Source organism: Moschus berezovskii, chromosome 11 (genome assembly GCF_049115385.1).
Source record: "Moschus berezovskii isolate FMDL1 chromosome 11, NW_MosBer_1.0, whole genome shotgun sequence".
In the NCBI taxonomy this organism is placed as follows: domain Eukaryota; kingdom Metazoa; phylum Chordata; class Mammalia; order Artiodactyla; family Moschidae; genus Moschus; species Moschus berezovskii.
Window position 1 is genome coordinate 4,583,996 of NC_142470.1, and position 21,275 is coordinate 4,605,270.

The 21,275-nt window shown below is 54.8% G+C and overlaps 1 protein-coding gene across 5 annotated transcripts in view; it reads right to left on the reverse strand.

Moving 5' to 3' along the window:
* Nucleotides 1-21,275, reverse strand: part of NTNG2 (netrin G2) — a 74,127-nt gene that overhangs the window by 39,127 nt on the left and 13,725 nt on the right. For all 5 annotated transcript variants that reach the window (XM_088841060.1, XM_055400705.2, XM_088841059.1 and 2 more), the window contains one exon: nt 5,515-6,158. In XM_088841060.1, the coding sequence (XP_088697186.1) occupies nt 5,515-6,158 (644 nt within the window). The remainder of the gene's footprint in view (nt 1-5,514; nt 6,159-21,275) is intronic.

Below are 21,275 nucleotides of genomic sequence, written 5' to 3' on the forward strand. Positions count from 1 at the left end.
TGGTCTCTCCTCCCCTCTCCGGCCAGAGGAATGGGACACCAGGGTAAGCTCTTCAAATACATCATTTCATTCAAGCCTCACCCCAAGCTGGTGAGGTCCTTACTATATCTCGATTTTGCAGATGGGAAAACTGAGGCTCAGACAAGTTTAGGTGATCCAGCTAATCAGTGATGCAGAAAGAACTCAAACCCTGGTTGGTCTAATGATGATTTGACCTGGGGGCATCCACATCTCCAACTCCTGGAAGTAGCTTTGTAACGATAAAGGCTCTGGGTTTCACCCCCAAACTTACAGGATCCAGAGCTCTCAGCAGTGGGGCTGGGTGTGCCTGCCTGTCTGAAGCTGGTTGCTTGCAGGGCTGGCTGCCCTTCACTGTGTTGAGAGAGGAGCAGGCCTTTGTCTCTGCTCCAAGCACTACCTCATTCCCGCTCAAACCCAGATGCTGCCCCAGATGCACTCACTTAAATAACGCCAGCCACGCTCCCGTCCGCACCTGAGGCTCCCACGTGTAGAAGGGGAATACCGCACCTGCCTCTCCCAGGTCTCCAGGAATGGGAGCAGGCAGGATTCCCTCCCCTATTCTCTTTATCTCAGGCCCAGAGTGGGCAGGACTACCAAGGCTGTTTGGCCTGGTCCTGCAGGAAGGGGAGGCCGGTGGTATAGCAGTCCCCAGGTGCTGTTTTCCTCCTCCCAGCCCTGCCCTGGGGGCCATGGTTGGTGCTCCCCCTTTCTCCCACCATCTGATTTGTACCAGTTCCTCATCGCCAGGGGCCCAGGCTTCTCCATCTGCCCCCCTCTCCCCAGCCCAGAGCCAGGTGCCTCTGCAGGCCCGCTCGTGCCTCCCCCTCCCATCCAGGTCCCCCTTGAAGCTGGAAATAGCTGACATGAGTGACAGGGCTGGAAGCAGTCACAGGATCAGAAGACCTCTGGATTCCACAGAGATAGACTTGAGCTTGCTTGGGCACTCTTAGGTTGGATCCTGACTGTTTGGCGTTCAGTTCAGCTGTGAGATCTACCTATGCCACTGACCTCGGCCTCCTTATCTAGAAACATGAGGCGGAGGGGAGTGCTGTCCCTGTGGGTCAGGGTCTATGGGGATGGAGATCAGGTCCGGCTTGCTCAGAGCTCCAGCTTGTGGGGTCTTAGGGATTTACTAATCATGGGGGAATCAAATGACTATAGATTAACTAAGATACACGTGAGTCCTCAGCTCACTGCTCAACAGGAAAGGAGCCCATCGCAAATAATACATCTCAGCTATATCATTAGCAGGCCACAGGTGGAGGCACCATGGACTCTGGGTCATAAAATTCTGAGCAAATCCCAGAACAGGTTCGGTCTGAAATCCCAGCACCCAAGAGTCCTGGGTCCCCAGGTGCCTACTCCGGAATGCAGGGGCATCGTCTGGGCAGGCCATGGCCACCTCTGCCACCCCATCCTGCCTTTCTGGCTCCCTGGCACAGCTGGGCTTTCCCACCTGGAATTTGAAAAGAAGCAGCAGAGGAAGTCACAGCCCTTTGCTGAACCATCTAACCAGACCTAATTAATCGATAAGCCAAGTTGCTGCTTTCCTGCCAACCAGCCACCTGAAGAGTACTTACTTTATCTGTGAATCGATTGCGTGCTTTCGCCACCACTACGGCTAATCCCCGCTGTCCACAGAGGCTGGGTGCCAACGGGAGCTGGGAGCTGCCGGGCAGGGACCACCCTGCCACCTTGCCAGGGCATCATGGACTCCAGGCAGCTCCGATCCTCATGTTACACATGGGAAACTGAGGCCCAGAGAGGGGTGCAGGGGGCAGGGCTGAAACCCAGCTCAGCTGCCCGCCTGCCCCCTCCCTGGCCTTGGTCACCCAGCACCAGTGCAGCCCTCTTGATTTGAATGAGGCTGAAAAGCTGAAATTCTTTTCTGCCCCTTTTGTCCCTTTCCACATACGATTTGCCCCACTTCAGCATCACAGAGTCCCTCCTAAGAGAAAAATGACCTTCACCCGCTCGAGGTAGGAGGGGTATGACTAGTCCTGGCTGTCAGCGTCCACCCCAGATCCTGCTGCCGGCCCAGACCTCAGGACCCTGCCTGAGCCACCCGATAAAGTGGAAGAAGGGCCCTCAAGCAGACTCCTGCAGGTGAGAAGCCCCCTGTAGCAGTCCGAGGAGGACAGAGTAAAGGCCACATCCCCCAGAAAGGGTGACGATCTGGTTCTCACCCCCAAACTGCTAAGCTGTTGAGCTGGCGGATGGGAGGGTCTTAAGCAAACCAGACTATCATATCCCCAGGGCCAGCAGAAGTCACTGTGCTGACCAACGGCCCAAAGCCTGGACATAGATCCAAGAAGCAGGAGCAAGAACTTGATCTTTGACCCCCAGCTGATATATAACCACCCTATATCAGGTGGTTTCCAGAACATTCCTGGTTTAAAACAGCCTGCCCCAAGCAAGGGCGGGTTAGGAATCATGGGTGTCCGAGCCACAGGCCCCTGCACCTGCCTCACTGCCACCTGCCAGCCTTGAACTTGACCCCACCTCAAAGGATCGCTTTCCTTTGCCTTTGCCTTGGCCCGCCTGGAACCCACACCAAGAGTCAAAGTGAAATAAAATGCAAACACAAGCTGAAAGCCAAAGCCCCACACCACTCCTGCCCACCCCTGCTCCACAGGCACGACCACAGTGAGAGGTTAGTACACAGGCTTCCAGCCTTTCCCCTACATCCACAGTACTCCTGGGCTGGAACAGAGCTCTTTCCAACATCAATGTCAACCTCTGTCCAATGTTAAAGTCAACAGAGAAATTATGTGTGTGGCTATATCATATATTTCACAAAACTGGGATTATACTATACATACCATGCAGCAAACTATTTTCTGCACTCACCAGTAATTGTGTACAAGAGCAGTCTGTGGAGCCTGCTGTGGAGAGATGCCCTGTTATGTTGTCCCAGCTGGACTCTGGTGCAACCACACCCAAACTGGCCAACGGTGTGCCCGGCCCTAATTCTGCTCCAACACCCCTGGGTCTCAGTTCAGCCCTTCCTAAGCCTGCCGCAGCTCTCTGACGCCATTATTTCAACCACTATTTATTTTATTCAATAAGTACTTTTTCAGCATGCGTAACATGGTAAACATGTAGTTTAAATTGTTGTTCAGTCGCTAAGTTGTATCTGACTCTGCGACCCCATGGGCTGCAGTACGCCAGACTTCCCTTTCCTTCACTATCTCCCGAAGTTTGCTCAGTCTCATGTCCATTGAGTTGGCGATGCCATCCGACCATCTCATCCCTTCTCGTGCCCTCAATCTTTCCCAGCATCAGGGTCTTTTCCAACGAGTCGGCTTACGATGTAATAAACGCAGGTGCAAAGTAGTTCTGAAGGTTTCATCAACGTGAACACATTTAAATCATTGCAGCCCAAGGAGAGAAGCCTGCTTGTTTTCATCCCTATTCTACAGATGGAGAAACTGAGGCACAGAGCAGTCCTCCTGCAGAGACTCACAGCCAGTCTATGGCAGACCCAGGTCATCGGCTAAAGTGTGCCTACTCCCAACCATCACACCAACAGTTCTCAAACATAAGCATGTATCAGAATTCTCCAGAAAGTCTTGTTCAAACACAGATTGCCAGGCCTGTGCCCTGGAGGTTACGATACAGCAGGTCTGGCACGGGGCCTGAGAATCTGCATCTCCAGCAAGTTTCTAAGTGATGCTGATGCTGCTGGTCCAGGAACCACACTCAGGGAGCCCTTGTGTTACGCGCCCTTTATAACTGACCCCTTGGTTATGAGCCATAGGGCCTCCCCAAACCTGGCTCTTGAGTGCAGGGTGTTCTGTCTCCACTGTGGGATAAAGGCCTTATTCACACTGACAAGCACATGATCTATCGAACAAAGTATCTCAGTGTGGAACTGTTTTATCAACTGCAATCTAAACACTTCCTGGGAATCAAAGGCTGTTTTTACCTCCTATGATGGTCTTTTGCCTTCCCCCAAAAGGGTCCTCAAAACATCTCCTTCTCCAAAGCTGTGAGCAAAGGAATAACTCAGCAGGTTTAGACAGCTGTCCACACCCTACATGTTCCAAAGAAAAGTGTGGCCCTTGCCTAGCTCCTGGGAGGTAACTTTGACTCTTGGAATGGCCTGCCCAATAAGAATGTCTTGGCTTACTCGGAGCCGGGGACCACTCCACATAGTTCACAATAAAGATGTGATTTATGGTGCGGGCCTTGGGCCATGTTGTATCAACACGACCTGTGGGTCAGGGAATTAGGGGCTGTGATCAATCATATGGCCAGTCAGCCATGCCTATGCGATCAATTCCCAATAAAAACCTGGAACTCCAGGCTCGGGCAAGCTCCCCTGGCTGGGCTGCTCTCCATGTGTTGTCACGCATCGTTGCTGGGACAATCAAGCACTGTCTGCATGGCTGCCCTGGGACAGGCTGGCCAGAAGCCGGCAATGCTGCCTCTCAGATCCTGCGCTGTGCCCCTTTCTCCACTGCCGATTTTCATCTATGTCCTTTACTTGTAACAAACAGCGGCTGGGAGTATAACAGCTTTGCCAAGTTCAGTGAGTTCTTCTAGCAAATCACGGAGCCTGAAGGTGATCTTGTGGCCCCCCAGACACAAGTGCCCCTCACTGAGTTGGTGGGAGGTTACACCGTACCTCCTGAGCACCAGGCTTCAGCCCTAGTCCCACCAGCTGGGTCCAGCTCTGCCCATTCTCTCCAGACTTCCAACTCCTGTGGCCAGAGGTAGCCTGGGCTTTATGGAGGGCATTTAGTATCCACCATTCATCTCCCTCTATGGAAAAATACAAGCAGCCCCTGCGATGTAACACCAGGTAAACATTCCAGGTGCCAAGTAATGTCTCCAGTACCAGGAAACATTCCAGGAAATAGGTAACATCCCAGAAACAAGATAACATCCTGAGCATAAGATAACATCCCAGGAATCAAGTAATATCCTGGGTACCAGGTAATGTCTCAGGAAACAGGTAATATCCTGGGTACTAGGTAATACCCTATGTGTCAGATAACACCCCAGAAACCAGGTAACATCCTGGGCATAAGATAATGTCCCAGGAACCAGGTGATATCTTAGGAACAAGATAATGTTCCAGGAAGCAGGTAACATCCTGGGAACCAGGTAATGTCCCAGGAACCAGATAATATCTTAGGAACAAGATAATGTTCCAGGAAGCAGGTCACATTCTGGGAACCAGGTAATGGCTCAGGAACCAGATAACATCCCAGAAACAGGGTAACATCCTGGGTACCACGTAACATTCCAGGTATCAGGTAATATCCCAGGAACCAGGTTACATCCTGGGCATAAGATAATGTCCCAGGAACCAGGTGATACCTTAGGAACAAGATAATGTTTCGGGAAGCAGGTAACATCCTGGGAACCAGGTAATGTCCCAGGAACCAGATAACATCCCAGAAACCAGGTAACATCCTGGGTATCACGTAACATTCCAGGGTATCAGGTAATATCCTGGGATGCAGGCCGCCCCCGGGGCCTTACCTGCCGGTGACCTCGATGTTGGAGATGGCATAGAAGTACTTGTAGAGGTTCTCCCGCTGCACGTAGGTGCCGCCCAGCGCCGGCCGCAGCAGCCTCATGCGCAGGTCGGTGAGGGTGAAGAACTCCTTGAGGCCCTTGGCGCTCTCCAGCCGCGTGTACAGGTTGTCCATGTTGCGCAGGTCGGGGCCCGCGAAGATGGCGAAGCGGTCGCGCACCTCGAAGCGCACGAGCTTCTCCCTCTTGGAGCCGGCCCAGCGCGAGTACTCCTCGGTACACAGCACCCGGTGCGCGCCCGCCGCCGCCAGGTCGCGCGCCCGCCGCGCGGGCATGCCGAAGGCCTCCATGCAGTCCTCCGCGTAGAACTGGTAGGGCTGCCACGTCCGCCCGTTGTCCAGCGACTTCTCCAGGACCATGACGGTGGGCCGGCCGTACTCGAAGGTGACGACCACGTCGTCCGTCAGCTCCACGCTCTTGTTCCACGAGAGGGTGATGTTGGCCTCCAGCGGGCTGGGGTAGCGGCTCCATGTGACGCTCTGCCAGTAGGTGGCCAGGCCCTCATCCTCCCTGTCGAACATGAGCCGGGGCGGGTGGGCCAGGTCTGGGTTGGAGGCATCACACTCGTTGCTGCACAGGTAGGGGTTCTCCTGCAAGTGGTGGGGGGGAAGGGGGGAAGACCAGGGTGGGCGCTGGCTCCTCTGGATGGGTGGGGACTGAGAGCCCTGGTCCAGCCCTGGCACCCCTACTGGGTGCACAGAGGTCTCAGAGCCTGTGCTCCAGGGCCTGGGCACCAGGAAGCCTCTCTTTTCCAAAATCCCTAAAACACACACAGCTCTAGGGCCTTCCCAGAAAACACATCTGTTTCTACTCTAAGCACAGACAAGCAAGAAAGGCGGGAGCTAGTCACCGCTCCAGGACAGTCTGTGGCTCCCCATGGCCTGGAGGATAAAGCCCTCTGTCTTTCCTGCAATGCCGTGACCTCCTCCCTCCGTACCCGGCACTACCATCCCTGGCCTCCGACCTGAGCACTCCTATCCTCCAAGCCTCCCGTGTCTGTGCCTCTGAGCCTTTGCAGATGGTGTTCCCGGTCCTCCATGTGCCCTTCCACCCTCTGTCTGCCTCCAAATTCCTGCTCATACTCTTGACTCTTGAATTGCCTCCTACACAGAGACGCCTTCCCGACCCTTCGAGCAGCACAATCAGTAGCCACAGGAGGGGCAGTGGAAGAAGTCAAAGTCTCGTGGTGCCAGGCACAGGGTCTCACTTCCCTCCTGTTTATTATCTCACCTCCAGGGCGCATGGTGTGGGAGCATTAGCTCCATGCCCCAGATGAAGCCACGTGGGCTTGGGAAGGTGGTAGCCCTGGCCCCAAGACCCTGCAAGGAGGAACAGGGGTCTGTCTGTCACGGGAGCTTGCTCCCTGTCCCCAGAGCCTCCCTGTCCGCTTCACCCACAGCCCGGGCACGCTGAGTGTTGACCGGTCCCTCTCAAGGAGGTGCATCTGGTGGCAGGTCCTTTCCAGGTCTCTGGCACATGCTTGGCAGGCCCTGTGGGGGACACTGGCTGGGAAAGGCGGGGCACAGCTCCCCCTTGCTTCCTCTCCTCCCCACCCCCCCGCCCCCCCCGCACTTCCGAAAGCTGGCAGCCCACTCCCAGGCCCAGCCGGCTCCAGCTGGGGCTCCCCTCCTTGGTAGTTCAGACCCACAGCCCCAGGTCTGGTCCACCATGTGAACTCTCCCAGAGGCCTGAATCTAACACAGTGGTTGCCCGGGGTGGGAGAGATGAATGGGGAAGCCCAGGGGGTTTTTAGGGCAGCGAACCCCTCTAGTACGATCCTGTCATGGTGGAGAAATGATCCATCCGTCCAAACCCGCAGAATGTACGTACGACACCAGCAGTGAACCCCACTGTTGGTGGGGACTTGGGTTAATCACAGCACGTCTGGTTAACAAAGGCGCCACGCTAATGCACGCTGTTAATAATGGGGGAATTGCGTGGGGAAACAGGTCTTAGGAGCTCTCTGGACTGCCTGCTCCATTTCAGTAAACCTCAGACTGCTCTAAAAAGTAAAGTCTGTTAATTAAAAGGAAAAACTGTCACCAAGAACCGCACGCGCCCCCGACCAATTGCAGCCTCTTTTGATGAATATTTCAGGTCCCTGGTTTGCTCAGAAACAAAGCGGCTTGAATCTGAGTTAAAGCCTCACACTCTAAAATGAGGCATTCGGCTCCCAGGGGTGTGGGCGCCTCGTCTCCTGAGGGCTGAGCCTGCATCAGTGCGGCGACCTCAGGCCATCAGCTTTGAAGCCTGTTAGTGGAAGGCCAGACCCCAGGCCCCCCAGGGATCCTTGGTGGGCAGGCTGGCCCTGGGGCTTACTGAGGCAGACTCCACCAAAATAGCTCCGTCCTGGTCTCCTGTGGTGCCCTGTCCACTCCACCTGGTCAGTCCAGGAGTTTTATACCTGTAGCCGCTTTCCCTCTTCTGGGTTTTTAGAGAATCATCCCCGATGTACCTTCTCCAGGAAGCCCGCCTTGCCTGATTCATCTTTGAACTTAGTTCCCTCATCGCGGGGTTGTTAGTGTGTTTATCTGGGCCAATGTGGTGAAGCCTCCGTATAGGGCCTGGACCTCAGTAAACAGTCACTAGTGTGAAGTGAAAGTCACTAGTCGTGTCTGACTCTTTGCGACCCCAGGGACTATACAGTCCATGGAATTCTCCAGGCCAGAATACTGCAGTGGTGGCCTTTCCTTTCTCCAGGGGATCTTCCCAACCCAGGGATTGAACCCAGGTCTCCCGCATTGCGGGCGGATTCTTTACCAGCTGAGCCATAAGGGAAGCCCAAGGGATAGTTATTATTGTCACCCTATTAACTAGTTATTAATGGAAGATATTTCGATTAATAGTAACAGATCTCACAGTGAATGTTGAGAGTATTCCTGTTCACCCCCAGCTGCTGTCAACCAGCCACACCTCACCTCTCCCCCTTCTCCATCCCCCTGCCTCCCCTCCGTCCCCTTCTCCTGGGGTCCCCACTGAAGACTGCTCCAGCCTGTCTGTCATCAGGAAGATGGACGTGGCCGGCTCTGCCAAGGGATGGGGGCTGCCGGCGCTAAGCTGCCCTAACCTGCCAGGCCCGCTGGCCCCCCCGCCCCCCGGCCCCGGGAAGCAGATGGTCAGAAACTAATGAATCAGCCTGTGTATTTACCAGCCCCACGCCTGCTGCGGAGCGGGCTTAATCAAGAGCGAGTACAATGAATAAATCCCAAGCCACCACCAGCTCAACTCCCTCTCTCCTGTCTCCCTTCGTTCTCCTGCCGCCCTCCCGTCCCAAGGTCTCAGAATTCCTTTTAACCATTTAGGGAACAGGGGTGTCTCCTGCTGAAGGTGGCTTCATGGCCCACGGTCTTTCCTAAGCTCATGCTGTCCTTTTCCTCCAGTTCTGCACCAGGGAGGATTCCGAGGAGCAAGCCTGGGATGCAAGCGCAAGCCCCCGACCCTGAGCGTTGCGGCATCTGGTGGCTGACGGCTCTGTGTGTGAGGGAGGGGCCGGCTGGAGGGCCAGCCCTTGCCAGCCTCCTAAGTCTGCACATTTCCACTCAGCTCTATGAGATCAGATTAACTAATGATGAAACAAACCATCAAGATAAACTGGCCTAACACCAGGGAGAAAGAGCCAGCGATGTTTGGGGCACACCCTTAACTTTTCAGGATAACACTGGAACCATCCTTTGAAATTATCAAACGTAGTAGTCATTGATTCTTTAGACATCTTGAGTATCCCCCCCACCCCACACACAAATCTTACCCCTGATTGAAGGCCTTGGGATTTGTTATAGAAAAGTGTAACACACCACATTTTTTACTCAGGGGACTCATGGAGCCCCCTCTCCCCAGTTAGGAACCCCTGTTCTGGGGTCAGACAGTTGGTTTTAGGGTCTGAAAGCTTTGGGCTCAGTCTCAGCTCAATCCTTTGAGACTCATCCCATATCATGTGACATAATCTGCATGAAATGCCTAGAAAAAGTCCCCAAATGGTAGCAGTTATTATTAAACAGTAGCTTCATGTACACAAGGCCGAGGGCGTTCTCAGCAACCTTCCCCCACCTTTCATGGGGAAGCCGGGAAGTTCGCACATGACACGGACCAGAGTGGGGACTGCAGGCTTGAAAGAGTGTGAGGATTGTGACCGTCACTGTATGCCCACCATGGGCCGGAGTGGGCTGGGCCCTCCACATCCAAGCTGGCCACATCCTTCCAGCACCCCAGGGAGGTAGGTCACCTCCATTTCCCAGACGAGAAATGGAGCAGCTGCTGGCCCCAGCATCACCCATCACCTCTGGACCCTGCAAGCATCTTAGCGAGGAAATCCTGGGGAAATGGGGCTTGTCCGTCTCCACAGACACACGAAGGCAAGTCACCTGCATGGTGGGGCAGCGAGAGAGGTGAAGGGTGAGGGGAGGGTAGCCAGCCGGACGCCAGCACCAGACGAGAACCGGGTGGGGACCAGCTTCCTGCAGACACTGAGCAGGCATCTCCTGGACCAGCTGCGCTGCAGAGGCACAGTTCACACCAGGCTTTTCCCTCAAGAGGCTCTGCAGCTGTCTCTTAATGCTTTTGCTTCTGTGATAGTCTTTTTGTACAAAAGGTGCAGCTGGAGTCAGAGGCAAGGTTGTAAACAGCAGAGATAAGCCACCAGCAAGACATACCATCAAGTGGGAAAGCTGACTGTTAGGACAGCAGCAATGGAGGTGACCTGCTTGGACGGTGTCTGGCTACTTGGGCGCCCAAGGAGCCCGTGGACAGGCCGTCACTGGAACTGTAACCAAGTCTTAGAAGGAGGAATAAGCAGCTTTGTGTAGACTGGTCTTCCCATCCAACGTGTTGGGACTAAATCCCACCTTTGCCAGATGCTGCCAAGCTGGTTTGGGCCTTTGCAGAGCAGCGGTGGGGCAGGAAGGGCTTTGCTGGGAGGACGGGTACAGTGGCCTGGCCTCTCACTTTGCCACTTGATGGGAGTCACTCCACTGCCGTGAGCCTCAGTGGCCTTCCCACCTCTGCCCCCACTGCAGCCCAGACCTTGGCGCTCCATGGGGACTCAGGGAAGCGCTGTCCAGTGAAGGGAAGTCCAGTGAGGCCGAGAATGCTGACTTCAAGAGTGGCCCTGAGGATTATACCAGGTACCACGTGGCGAGCGCTTCGTGTGGCCAGGGCTTGTGGGCAGCGGGTGTAGGGAGCATGTCCAAAGGCAAGCCACGGCCACACTAAGCCCTGCATGTGCTTCACCCTGGATGACGGGGTCCTTTCGCAAAGGAAGGGGACCAAGCCGTGTCTCAAGGTCACAGGGCTCCGCAGTGGCCGAGGTGGGACAGGAAGCCAGGGCGTTGAGCTCGGAGACAAGTCAGGAAGCATGTCCCTTCCCCAAAAGGAAAGGCCGCTGGTGCCCCAGGCCTGCGTCTCTCCCCCGGGACTCGGGTGCCACTGGGGCATGTGGGCGGCCCCAGGGAACAGTTTAGCAGCTGACGGATTTTTTTTGAACCTGTCTGCCAGAGTTGCCGGCTGAAGTCTCATCCTCAGCCTGTCAACCTCAGCTGAGGCTGGGGCATCTCTGGGTGGGAGGCTGGATTGGGGCGGGGTGGGGGGAGCTGCCAGGGAGACCCCCAGGGGCCAGGGGGGCTGGGGCGAGGACACGGAGCATGGAGATTCCGGGAAGGATGCTTAGGGGAGTCAGAGCAGCACTGAACAGGCAGGAGCAAAAGTGGAGGGGAGCCAACCCACGGTGGAGCTCGCCCCACCCTCCCCCTTGGATGATGCTTCTAGAACTTTGGGGGTAAACTCTCTGGGGCCTGGGCGCTGATCCCTGGGATCATGGAGTTGGGATCCCGAAGACGGTCCCTAGCCCCGCGTGTGACCTTGGGTGGGGCCTGGCCCTGTCTGTGCCTCGGTTTCCCGTTCACAAAATGACCGAGCTCTGACCCTGACCTCCCCGGCCCCAAGTTCCTCAGCGGGGAGGAAGGACGGGGAGGCACCCCCCACCCCCTCATCCCAGGGACAAAGCCAGCGTGCCGGGGGAATTCTCCTTAACAAATTATTTCCTATTTATTGGTAAGAAAAGTTGCAGCGGGGATAAATTATTAACAAATCGGAAACGGAGATTCTGTTGGGAGCCGGTTCTAATTCTAGCTGCCCTGAGGTCTCTAATTCTCTTCTCCCTCCCCCGGCTCCTAACTTGCCAGCCCCCCACCCCCACCCTGCTTCTCCTTCTGTGGTTTCATTGATCCCAGTTCCGCCTCATCCTCCCCCCACCTCATTCTCCAGGCTTCTCTCCCATCCCCTTTTTGGTTTCCTTTTCGAGCAAAGGCCCTGGACAGCAGCAAGGTCACCCCTCCCTGCTCGTGAATCAGCGGAAACTGACCCGCGTGTTATTTCAGGGCCGGAGCGGCAGCTGGCCACGGAGGCTCCTCTTGTATTTTTCAGGTGTTGTTTCTCATTGGTGCCATTTCTTCCCAGCCTGGCTGTCACTCAGGCAGAGGAAGGCATCTTCCTGGGGCTCATCCATCCTGGCAGTGAGTCTCCAGAAGTCACATGATGCCTCGTTCCCAGCCCAGACCCTGATCCCAGGCCAGCCATGGTGGGCATCTCCTGGTCCAAGGTCTGCCTCGGACCCAGAGTCACAGGCCACCTCCTGAGCCCGGCCAGGCCTGGCTGTAACCAAGGAAAGGCATCTCAGTTCTGCAGAGATGAGCCCTCCACTCTGCTCCTGGCTTCCTTTCACTTTAACCCTGCCCACATTTACCTCCTTCCAGAACCTTCCATGATTGAAACTGGACTCTGGGATGCAGGGGCCAGGTCTGGCTCACTCTTGCCACTCCCGCCCCCAGCACTGATTTGATAAATATTTTTAACCTCGGTGAGGATCGTTGACAGTTGGCTCTAAGGATGGTATCAGTTAAGCAGTTATTCAGCTCGCCCTGCCTAGATTCCATTGCTGCAGCGCAGCTCAGAGCGGGCATCACCCAGGGAGGATGGCGTGGTTACCGAGGGGAGTGGGAAGTGATCGGCCCAGGTGCTGTTTCAGCAGCCGGGCAGGAACCTGGTTTCTCAATCCTCCTCTCCTTCCAACAGACCCGAGTAGCAAGCCTTTCTGATGACCTGTGACATCAGGCCATCCTGGTGGACAAGCTGTCCCTGAGCGGGACAAGGAAGCAGAGTCAAACACTCCTTCCCACCACCACTGACCTGGAACGACCACCCATCAGTCGAACAGCCAGAGGGGGTTGGGTGGGGTCTTGCCAGGGTGCTGCCCTGGCTAGACAAGGGTTAATCTCTCCAGAAACTCAAAATTGTATTCCTTAAAAAAAAAAAGATACACTTCACTTGGTCCTGGGCATATGTAGATTCTTCCCACGGCCAGATTTCTAGGAACGTTTGGGGTGGGAAACTATTCCAGCTGGAGTGCCTGGGGTGATCCCTGTGGGCCCCCCACAGTCACCTACTGCATCCCAGCACCTCACTGGGTACCGCATGACTGACCAGATCCACGTGGGCATCTCTCTCAGACAAGGGATGGTGCCGCCTCATTTGCATACCCCTCAAGACAGGGAACTCATTACTATAAAAAGCAGATAGGCCAATCTGGACTGCTGGCTCCTTAGAAAGTTGGGCGATATATTTTGACTCACACTCTGCATATTTCCTTCGCTCCAGACCCCCTGTCTTCTACGCATTTATCCTTGTTTTCTCCGGTTATGCAGTAAACAGTTTCTAATTGATTAGAGAGAAAGGAGAGTGAGAGGCCGGATTAGCCCAGGCCCTCCTCCTCCCCCATGCAGGGAGTGCAAACGCCTTCCCACCAGGGCCAGCGGGCGGCTCAGCCGCTCCTCCCCGCCTCCTCCCCTTGCACACAGACTCCACCTGTTCATCCAAGGAGCCACCCGCCTGGCAGCTGCCTGGGCCTCCCTCCGTCCTGCCAGCCCACCCCCACTCCCCATCCGAGGCTCTCGCCACCCAAACAGCCCAACGCTTTTGTCGAACACTGTTTTAAAAAAGTAAATAAAAAGTACATCAGGAGTGAGGGAACGACAAAAGAAAGAGAGAGAAAGCAGGGACGGGGTGGGGGGAGGGGGGAGGGTGCAGAGAGGCAGAAAAGCTGCATTCAGAGAAGCTGGGTGAAGTGCATTATTGATTCAGGACTTAGAAAATGCTTAGAGCGAGAGAAAAGCGTCCTGCTCTTTAAAAGCTTGTGCAGAGCAGAAGCTAGACACCGGCAGCCTTCCCAGAGAGGGCCTGCTCTGCTGACATGAATATTTTATCACGGAGGGGAAAAAAAGTGGCTTGGAGGATTCAATGCCGGGTGGGGGTGGGGGGCAGGGTGGCCCCCTCCGAGGGGCCGGGCTGGGGCGCCCAGGGGAGCCGCTCTCCCCGGACCCCAAGGCCTTGCAGAGCCCCTCTCTGGCTCTCTGCAAGCTGCCCCTGGCTTTCCTGCTGAAGAGCCGTGGGGCCCAAAAGAGGCCCAGGAGTGGTGGGGACACCGGCTGAAACGGGGCAGCCCGGGAGGGTCCAATGGGTTGGGGTTGAATGTTCATTGAGCCTGGCAGCCCCCTCCCCTAACCTTTGCCCTGTCCATCCCCTGCCCTGTCACCCCCTTGGCCTCCCGCCCCCACTTGCTCTCGAGAAATACCCCCCCCCGCCCCCGCCACACACACTCCCCCGCCAGTTTCAGCTCCTGTGACACCCCAGAGCACTCTCTCCATAAATTCCAAACCCAAGCTGGTCCGGGCATGGAGACCAAGATTTCTCGGGTGAAACTTCCTTTCCTCTAGTCTCATAATTATTTTCAAAAGGGAGAAACGGAGGCACCGATAGGTTAGAAAACCTACTCAACATCACTTTCCTGAGAAAAGGGCAGAACTGGGGTTAGAAGCTTGAAAATAATAGACTGTTGAGAGCCCGCTGTGCTACCCTCCCGCTTCCCTGGTGTAGAGTCGGCCCTTGGTTTCGGGAAGATGAAATGAACTTTGTGCCACGGATGTCTTTGTCTAAAAAACATATGCAGGACTTCCCTGGTGGTCGGGTGGTTCAGAATCCGCCCGCCAATGCAGGGAACGCGGGTTCGATCCCTGGTCCAGGAGGATCCCACATGCCGGGGAGCAACTAAGCCAGTGTGCCACAACTACTGGAGCCCGTGCGCCCTAGAGCCGGCGCTCCACGACAAGAGAAGCCCCCGCGATGAGAAGCCCGCACACCTCGACTAGAGAGCAGCCCTCACTCGCCCAAACTAGAGAAAGACCCCGTGCAGCAGCGAAGACCCAGCACAGCCTAAACAAACAAATTTTGAAAATCAAAACACAAGCAAAACTCTAACAGATCATTTTATGATCTTATTGAGGCCAAATTCCCACCTTATTTTGGATCCTCAAGTTTCCCCTTCCTTTCTTGAACCTTACCAGCTCAGCCTTGTCCACCCGCAGCCCATCTGGGCTTTTCCACCTCTGTCCAAAGCTCCTCCCCTACACTCCTCTGCAGGTGTCTGCCATCCCTCCCTTCCTCCGACAACACCCTGGCCGGCCACCATGCCCTTCCCCGAAACGGCATCTCATCAGTTTTCCTAAGCGACTTCTTTGGTTAATTACGGTGTGGTCCCTCCCCACTGTGGGGCCTGTCACGTGCAAGATGCTTAACTAAGGTTTGCAGAGTGACTCCCCCTCCCTGGGTCGCCTCTCGGTCCTTCGCGTTGGGAAGGTGGTGTCAGGAGTGGACACAGCACCCAGATGGATGGGACCTGCCTGAACCAAGAGCCACAATCAAGACTTTCTAGATTTCTTCTTGTTGGTCTCTGAGGAGTCAAGAAGCGGCCAGAGAAAGAAGTGGCTGGATTTGCCCCACCCCCGGCATCCCTGGACAAATGCATTGCTCTATGGGTGAAGCCCTCGGTGGGAGTGGGAGTGGCAAGGCTGAGCCAGTAAGGTTTCATTCATTTACTCCTTCACGTATTCAACAACGATCTCTAATGTCCTCTATGTGCAAGATGGCCCTGAAGAAGCAGTCATCAGAACTGGCTGTCCGTCAAAATCCTTGGGAAGAGGAGGGGGATAAGAATATTTCTGGGCCCTAGGACCAGAAATTCTGCTCCAGACTGAAACTGAACCAACCTACCAACCAACCAATTAAAACCTGCTGTGGTGACTCAGATGCCTGGCCAGGTTGGGATGCCTGGTACTGCTGATCCAAAGAAGGGCTCGTGAACAGTGATGTTAGCCCAGCTGTCACCATCACCCCTGCTTTATAGGTGAGGACCTCTGAGGCCCCCAGAGGTCAGGCACTGACTCAAAGTCCTATCTGCAGTAACCTGGGCACTTTTACCCCTTCAGGAAGCATTTAAAATATTTATTTGTGAGGCTGCAAGGGGTCTTAGTCACGGCATGTGGGACCTTCAATCTTCCTTGCAGCAGGCAGGCTCTTTAGTTGTGGCATGTGGGATCTAGTTCCCTGACCAGGGAATCGAACCCAGGTTCCCTGCATTGGGAGCGCTGAGATTTAGCCACTGGACCCCCAGGGAAGTCCCCCTTGTAGGAGCATTGACCACTGTATTGTGACCTCCAGAGTATGGCACAGATGACAAACCTGGAGGGGAACTGGCTGGGAGGGTCAGGAAGGCTTCTGGAGGAGGTGGGATTTGAGAAGGATGGGCGGACTGGATACGGACGGGTGGAGGGAGGCCTGCCCGGGCTGTGAGGAGGATGCCCTCCGTAGCAGGATCCAGTGAACATGCAGGAGTGCGGGGAGAGAGGGGTTAATGAGCTGGGTTGGACCAGGAGCCTGGTGGGAAGCTGGAGATAAGGCCAAAGGGGAGGCCTGGAGCCAGCATGCAGCCTTGACATTTAGCAGCTGCAGGGAAAGCCCCTGGCTGGGCAGCCTCCTTCCAAAAAGAAAGGGTAAGAATGTGGGAACACAAGACAAGGCAGGAGCCAGCACCCTTCAAGTCCCAGGAAGCCAGAGCAAGGATGGGGTGCCCGAAGCTTGGATGTAAGGAAAAATTCTGAGAGGCAGCTCTCTCCCTCTCTGGTCTTTGAATTAAAAAAATATAAAAGATGCTTAAGATTGAAAGACAAGATGCTTATAGCTGGAAGGGAACCAGTGTGGTCCTGGGCAAGACTGAAATTTTGTTCTCAAACTTGGCTGTATCCTGGGACCACCTGGGAAGCTTGAATAAATCCTTAGCCCAAGCCCACCCCAGAGACTCTGGGGTAGCTGGTGGGGCTGCAGTCCCAGCAGGTTGGGGGGATGTTAAGAGCCCCCAGGCAAGTCCACTGACTGGCTCGCTGTAGACCACTCCAGTGGTGGGGGGCCCGGATGGAGCCAAAAGTCTGCACAGCTCCCTGGACCCTGCCTTCTCCACTCCTCTGGAGACCCAGCTGCCCGTTTGGGTTTGAGAGCCCCACACCTGAACCTACATTCCTGCTGTGGAAACACCCTGACAGCGGTTCTCATGTTGACTCACCTGGGGGCACCCCAGACAAACCACATCAGACCCTCGGTGGGCAGGTCCCTTCCTAGGCATTAACCATTAGGCTTCCCAGAAGACTCCCATGTGCAGCCAAAGTCGAGGCCAGAGGACCCTGTATAGGACATTTCTCCATCTAGGGGCAGCCCCTGGCTCCCCACCCCGCTTTCTTTCCCTTCCTTGCCCCCAGAGGCGGCCAGTCCCTTGGGGACCTCAGGTGGGTAGGGGAGGTCTGCCAGTGCAGGCAGACGCCGCGATTTCCCTCCTCCCCCACTGCATTCCCCTCCACCCTTTATTTTTAGGTCCATTACTGTCCATTCTTGGTTTTTGTGTTTTTTTTTTCCCACTCCTTCCCCAGAAAAAAACAGATCAGATTCCTCCAGGCAAAGCCATCTCATCTCCCCTGGAGCTGATACGTGGGGGCACACACGCGGTCAAATAGACATGAAATAAGTGAATTATCAAATAAGTAGATTAGCAGACTCCGTGGTGTCTCAGAGGACAGAAGGGGTGGGCAAAACGCTCTGGTCCCTCCTTCCCAGCCCTCCTTCCTCGGGCAGCCAGGGCGTGCTGAGGGAGGAGAGGCAGACAGGGACAGTACCCGCTCACACATACGTGAGTGCACACACACAACAACTGCCTCAATCTAACCAGGAGAGACTCAGAGTGCCCCAGGGCAGCTAAGCAGCCTGGTTAGGAGCCAGGCACTGGGTCCAGGCAGCTGGGGGTGGAGGGGCCAGGCTCTTCTACTTAGAAGCTGTGTGACTTTGGGCAAGTGACTTAACCTCTCTGAGCCTCGGGCTCCTCATATTCAAAATGGATATAAATAAAGGATCTGTTCCTAAGTGTCCCTGGAGGGTTCAACGAACTACATTAGGTCAAGGGCTTGAGATGCAATAGAAACTCACTAAATGTAAGCTGTTGCTGGTCTGAGGAGCTTCCCAGATGGCTCAGTGGTAAAGAGTCGGCCTGCCAATGCAGGAGATGCAGGAGACACGAGTTCGATCCCTGAGTCAGAAAGATCCCCTGGAGAAGGGAATGGCAACCCACTCCAGTATTCTTCCCTGGGAAATCCCATGGACGGAGGAGCCTGATGGGCTGCAGCCCATGGGTCGCAAAGAGTTGGACACAACTGAGCGACTGAGCATGCATGCAGCTCGTCTGCAGAGGTGGATCAAGAAGATGCTCAGACAACAGACCCAGTCAGTCGAGAAGACAAATGGTAGTTTTCCTGAGTTTAAGGGCTCCCAGAGGGACCACGGGCCCAAGGGTGGACTCAGGGTGGTCTGGGGAGCCTGTGAGATTTGCAACTGTGTGTGTGTGTGCACTGTTCTAGAAAGAGCACCCTGGACTCTCAAAGGGGCTGTGACCCCTCTAGAGTAGGAGGCCCTGCCCTGGGGTTTGGGGGCTGAGGTGTGGTGGGGTCCTGCCTTTGTCCACCTGCTCTGGGTCCCCAAGTGCCTGGGATGTTACTGCTCTCACCACGCCTCCCCGTCTTCCTCTCTCTTAAGTATCAAAGTCCTGAAAGCCAGAAGCAGAATCTGGGGATGCAGTGTGACCTAGAGGGTGGATATGCAGACCCCCTCTGGGGAAGGCAGGGAATTTACATCCCAAAGTGGGGCGAGACCCGAGGGCACCCAGCCCCTGGCAGTCAATCCAGTGTGAAGCCCAGACCCAGCATGATGCCAGCCCCAGAGCCGTTGCCTAGGGGTTCTCGATCGTGCCTTAGGCAGGGACAAGGGGTGTGCCCTGTGGTCTGCTGGCTTCTCCTTCCGCTGTCACCTGCCTTTGCTACCTCTAGATGCCCCAGCTGTAGGGGACAAGTTGAGGGCCTGCAGTCCCCCGAATGGGCATCGTGAGCTTTCTGTGGGCTCAGGTTGGGGTCGCTGCCGCGGCTGATGGCACAGCCCAAGGCTACCCAAGGCTCCGTCTCTCACTCACCTCCTTCTCACCTCTTACCTGACAACAGATTTCTGCTACGACTGCGGGGCAGAGCCTGGGTCATATTTCATTTCCTTTTATTTCACTGGTTGACACTTGGAGTCGGACGAACAACTCAGGCAGCAGAAGGAGCTGGAATGAGGGACTGAGGGGGTCCAAACAGTCCCAAAGCCCCCAGGACAAACTGCTGTGAGAGAAGGGTGTCTGGTCCTTGAAGATGGGCCCAGGGTCCTTTAATAGGAGGGGGCAGCTCTGAAGGCCCCAGGCGTAGATCTGAGGGGCCCATAAACTTGGATTTAATTCCTTTCTACCCATGACACCTTGAGAGGTGAGGTGACCCTTCGGGGCTGCACGTTGAGACTGTGGGTCCCTGTGGACAGCCGGTCAGACTTTCAACAAGGCAGCATGGGACAGTAGCCGAGGCCCCAGAGACAGGTCCTGGCCTTGTTACTGCTGTGTAAACTTGGGTAAGTCTCTGCACCTCTCTGAGCCTCCCTCTCCTCATTTGCAATATACCCATCCCAGTGCTGTGCGCAGACACAAATGCTACGCACGGTGCTTTGCAGGGTGCCCGGAGCACAGGGAGGTCTCGGGAAATAGCAAACTAATCCTGCAAGGGGGGGCGGGCAGAAACAGCGCTCGCAGGCAGTGAGACACGAGACGCACGAGTGTGTCCCCAGCTCTTGGTTCTTGAAGCTTCCAGCTGAGGGCTGGGCCACACACACCCCGCTCCTGATGGCGGAAGGTGACCACTAAGGCTGACTTGGCCGTGATCCCTAACGTTCTGCCCGCCAGCCTGCCTCCCGCCCTGGCCTGCCACAAACATATCCTTCTGGTCCACCTGCCATGGCACTGCCGCAGCAAGAACCATGGCTTATGGGCAGGTCGGGGCCGGGGCCTTCAGAAGCCCCAAGGCCTACGAGAGCCGACTCTGAGCAGGACTGGGTCACGGGAGGCTTCACCCAGGCAGAGAGCTCACCTTCGCAGACCAGAGAGCAAACTCTGAACTTAAGGCCACACCCGCCCTGAAGGTGCCGCTCAGGCACTGCTTGGGAGGCCAGCCGCCAAATGCTGCCACAGCTATGACCCAGCACAGCCAAGAAAAAAGAAAACTCGGCAAAGAAACAAAAACCCCAAAGGGCACAGTCCAGAGAGCAAAAGGTGACCTGTAGAATAGGGGAAAAATCAGCAAATCACACACCTGATAAGGATTTAATATCCAGAATATATTAAAAAACACGTACAAAAAAAACACCAAACACGTACAACTCAACAACAAAAGACAGCCCAATGAAAAACTGGGCAAAAGGGCTTTAATATACATTTCTCCAAAGAAGATGTACTGATGGCCCGTGAGAACGTAATACCAGCATCATTAGTTAGCAGAGAAACACAAATCAAAAGCCTAATGCAATAGCAGTTCACACCAACCGGGTTAGCCGTTACAATAAAAAAGAAAACTGGAAAGTAACAAGTGTTGGCAGGGCCACAGAGAAATTGGACCCCTTGTAACAGTGCTGGTAAGAATGTAAAATGGTGCAACTGTTCTGAAAAACAGTTTGGCAGTTGCTCAAAAACTTAAATCTAAAATTACCACGTGTGTGTTAGTCCCTCAGGTGTGTCCGACTTTTTGTGAGCCCGTGGACTGTAGCTTGCCAGACTCGTCTGTTTATGGAATTCTCCAGGCAAGAATACTAGAGTGGGTTGCTATTCCCTTCTCCAGGGGATCTTCCCAACCCAGGGATCAAACTCAGGTCTCCCGCATTGCAGGCAGATTCTTTACCACCTGAGCCACCAGGGAAGCCCAATATGACCCAGGAATTCCCCTCCGAGGTATAGCCCCAAGAGAAATGAAACCATATGTCCACACAAAAACTTGGACATAAATGTTCATAGCAATATTATTCATAATAGCCAAAAAGTGGAAACAATCCACATGCCCATCAACTAAAGAATGGATAAACAAAATGTGGTAGAGTGCACGATGGAATATTATTCAGCCAGAAAAAAGAACAAGGTACTGGTACACGCTATAATACAGACGAAGCTCAAGAATATGATGCTGAGTGAAGGAAGCCGGATTAAAAAGTCACACCTTGTCTGATTCCATTTAAATGACGTGTCTGGAATGGGCAAATGCATGAGACAGAAAGCAGACTAATGATTGCCAAGAGCTGGGGACAGAGGAATGGGGAGTGGCTGCTGATAGAGACGGGATTTCCTTCCAGAAAATGATGAAAATGTCTTGGAAATAGAGATGTTGGATGTGCAACATTGTGAATGTGCTAAATGCCACTGCACTGTACATTTAAAAATGGCTAGA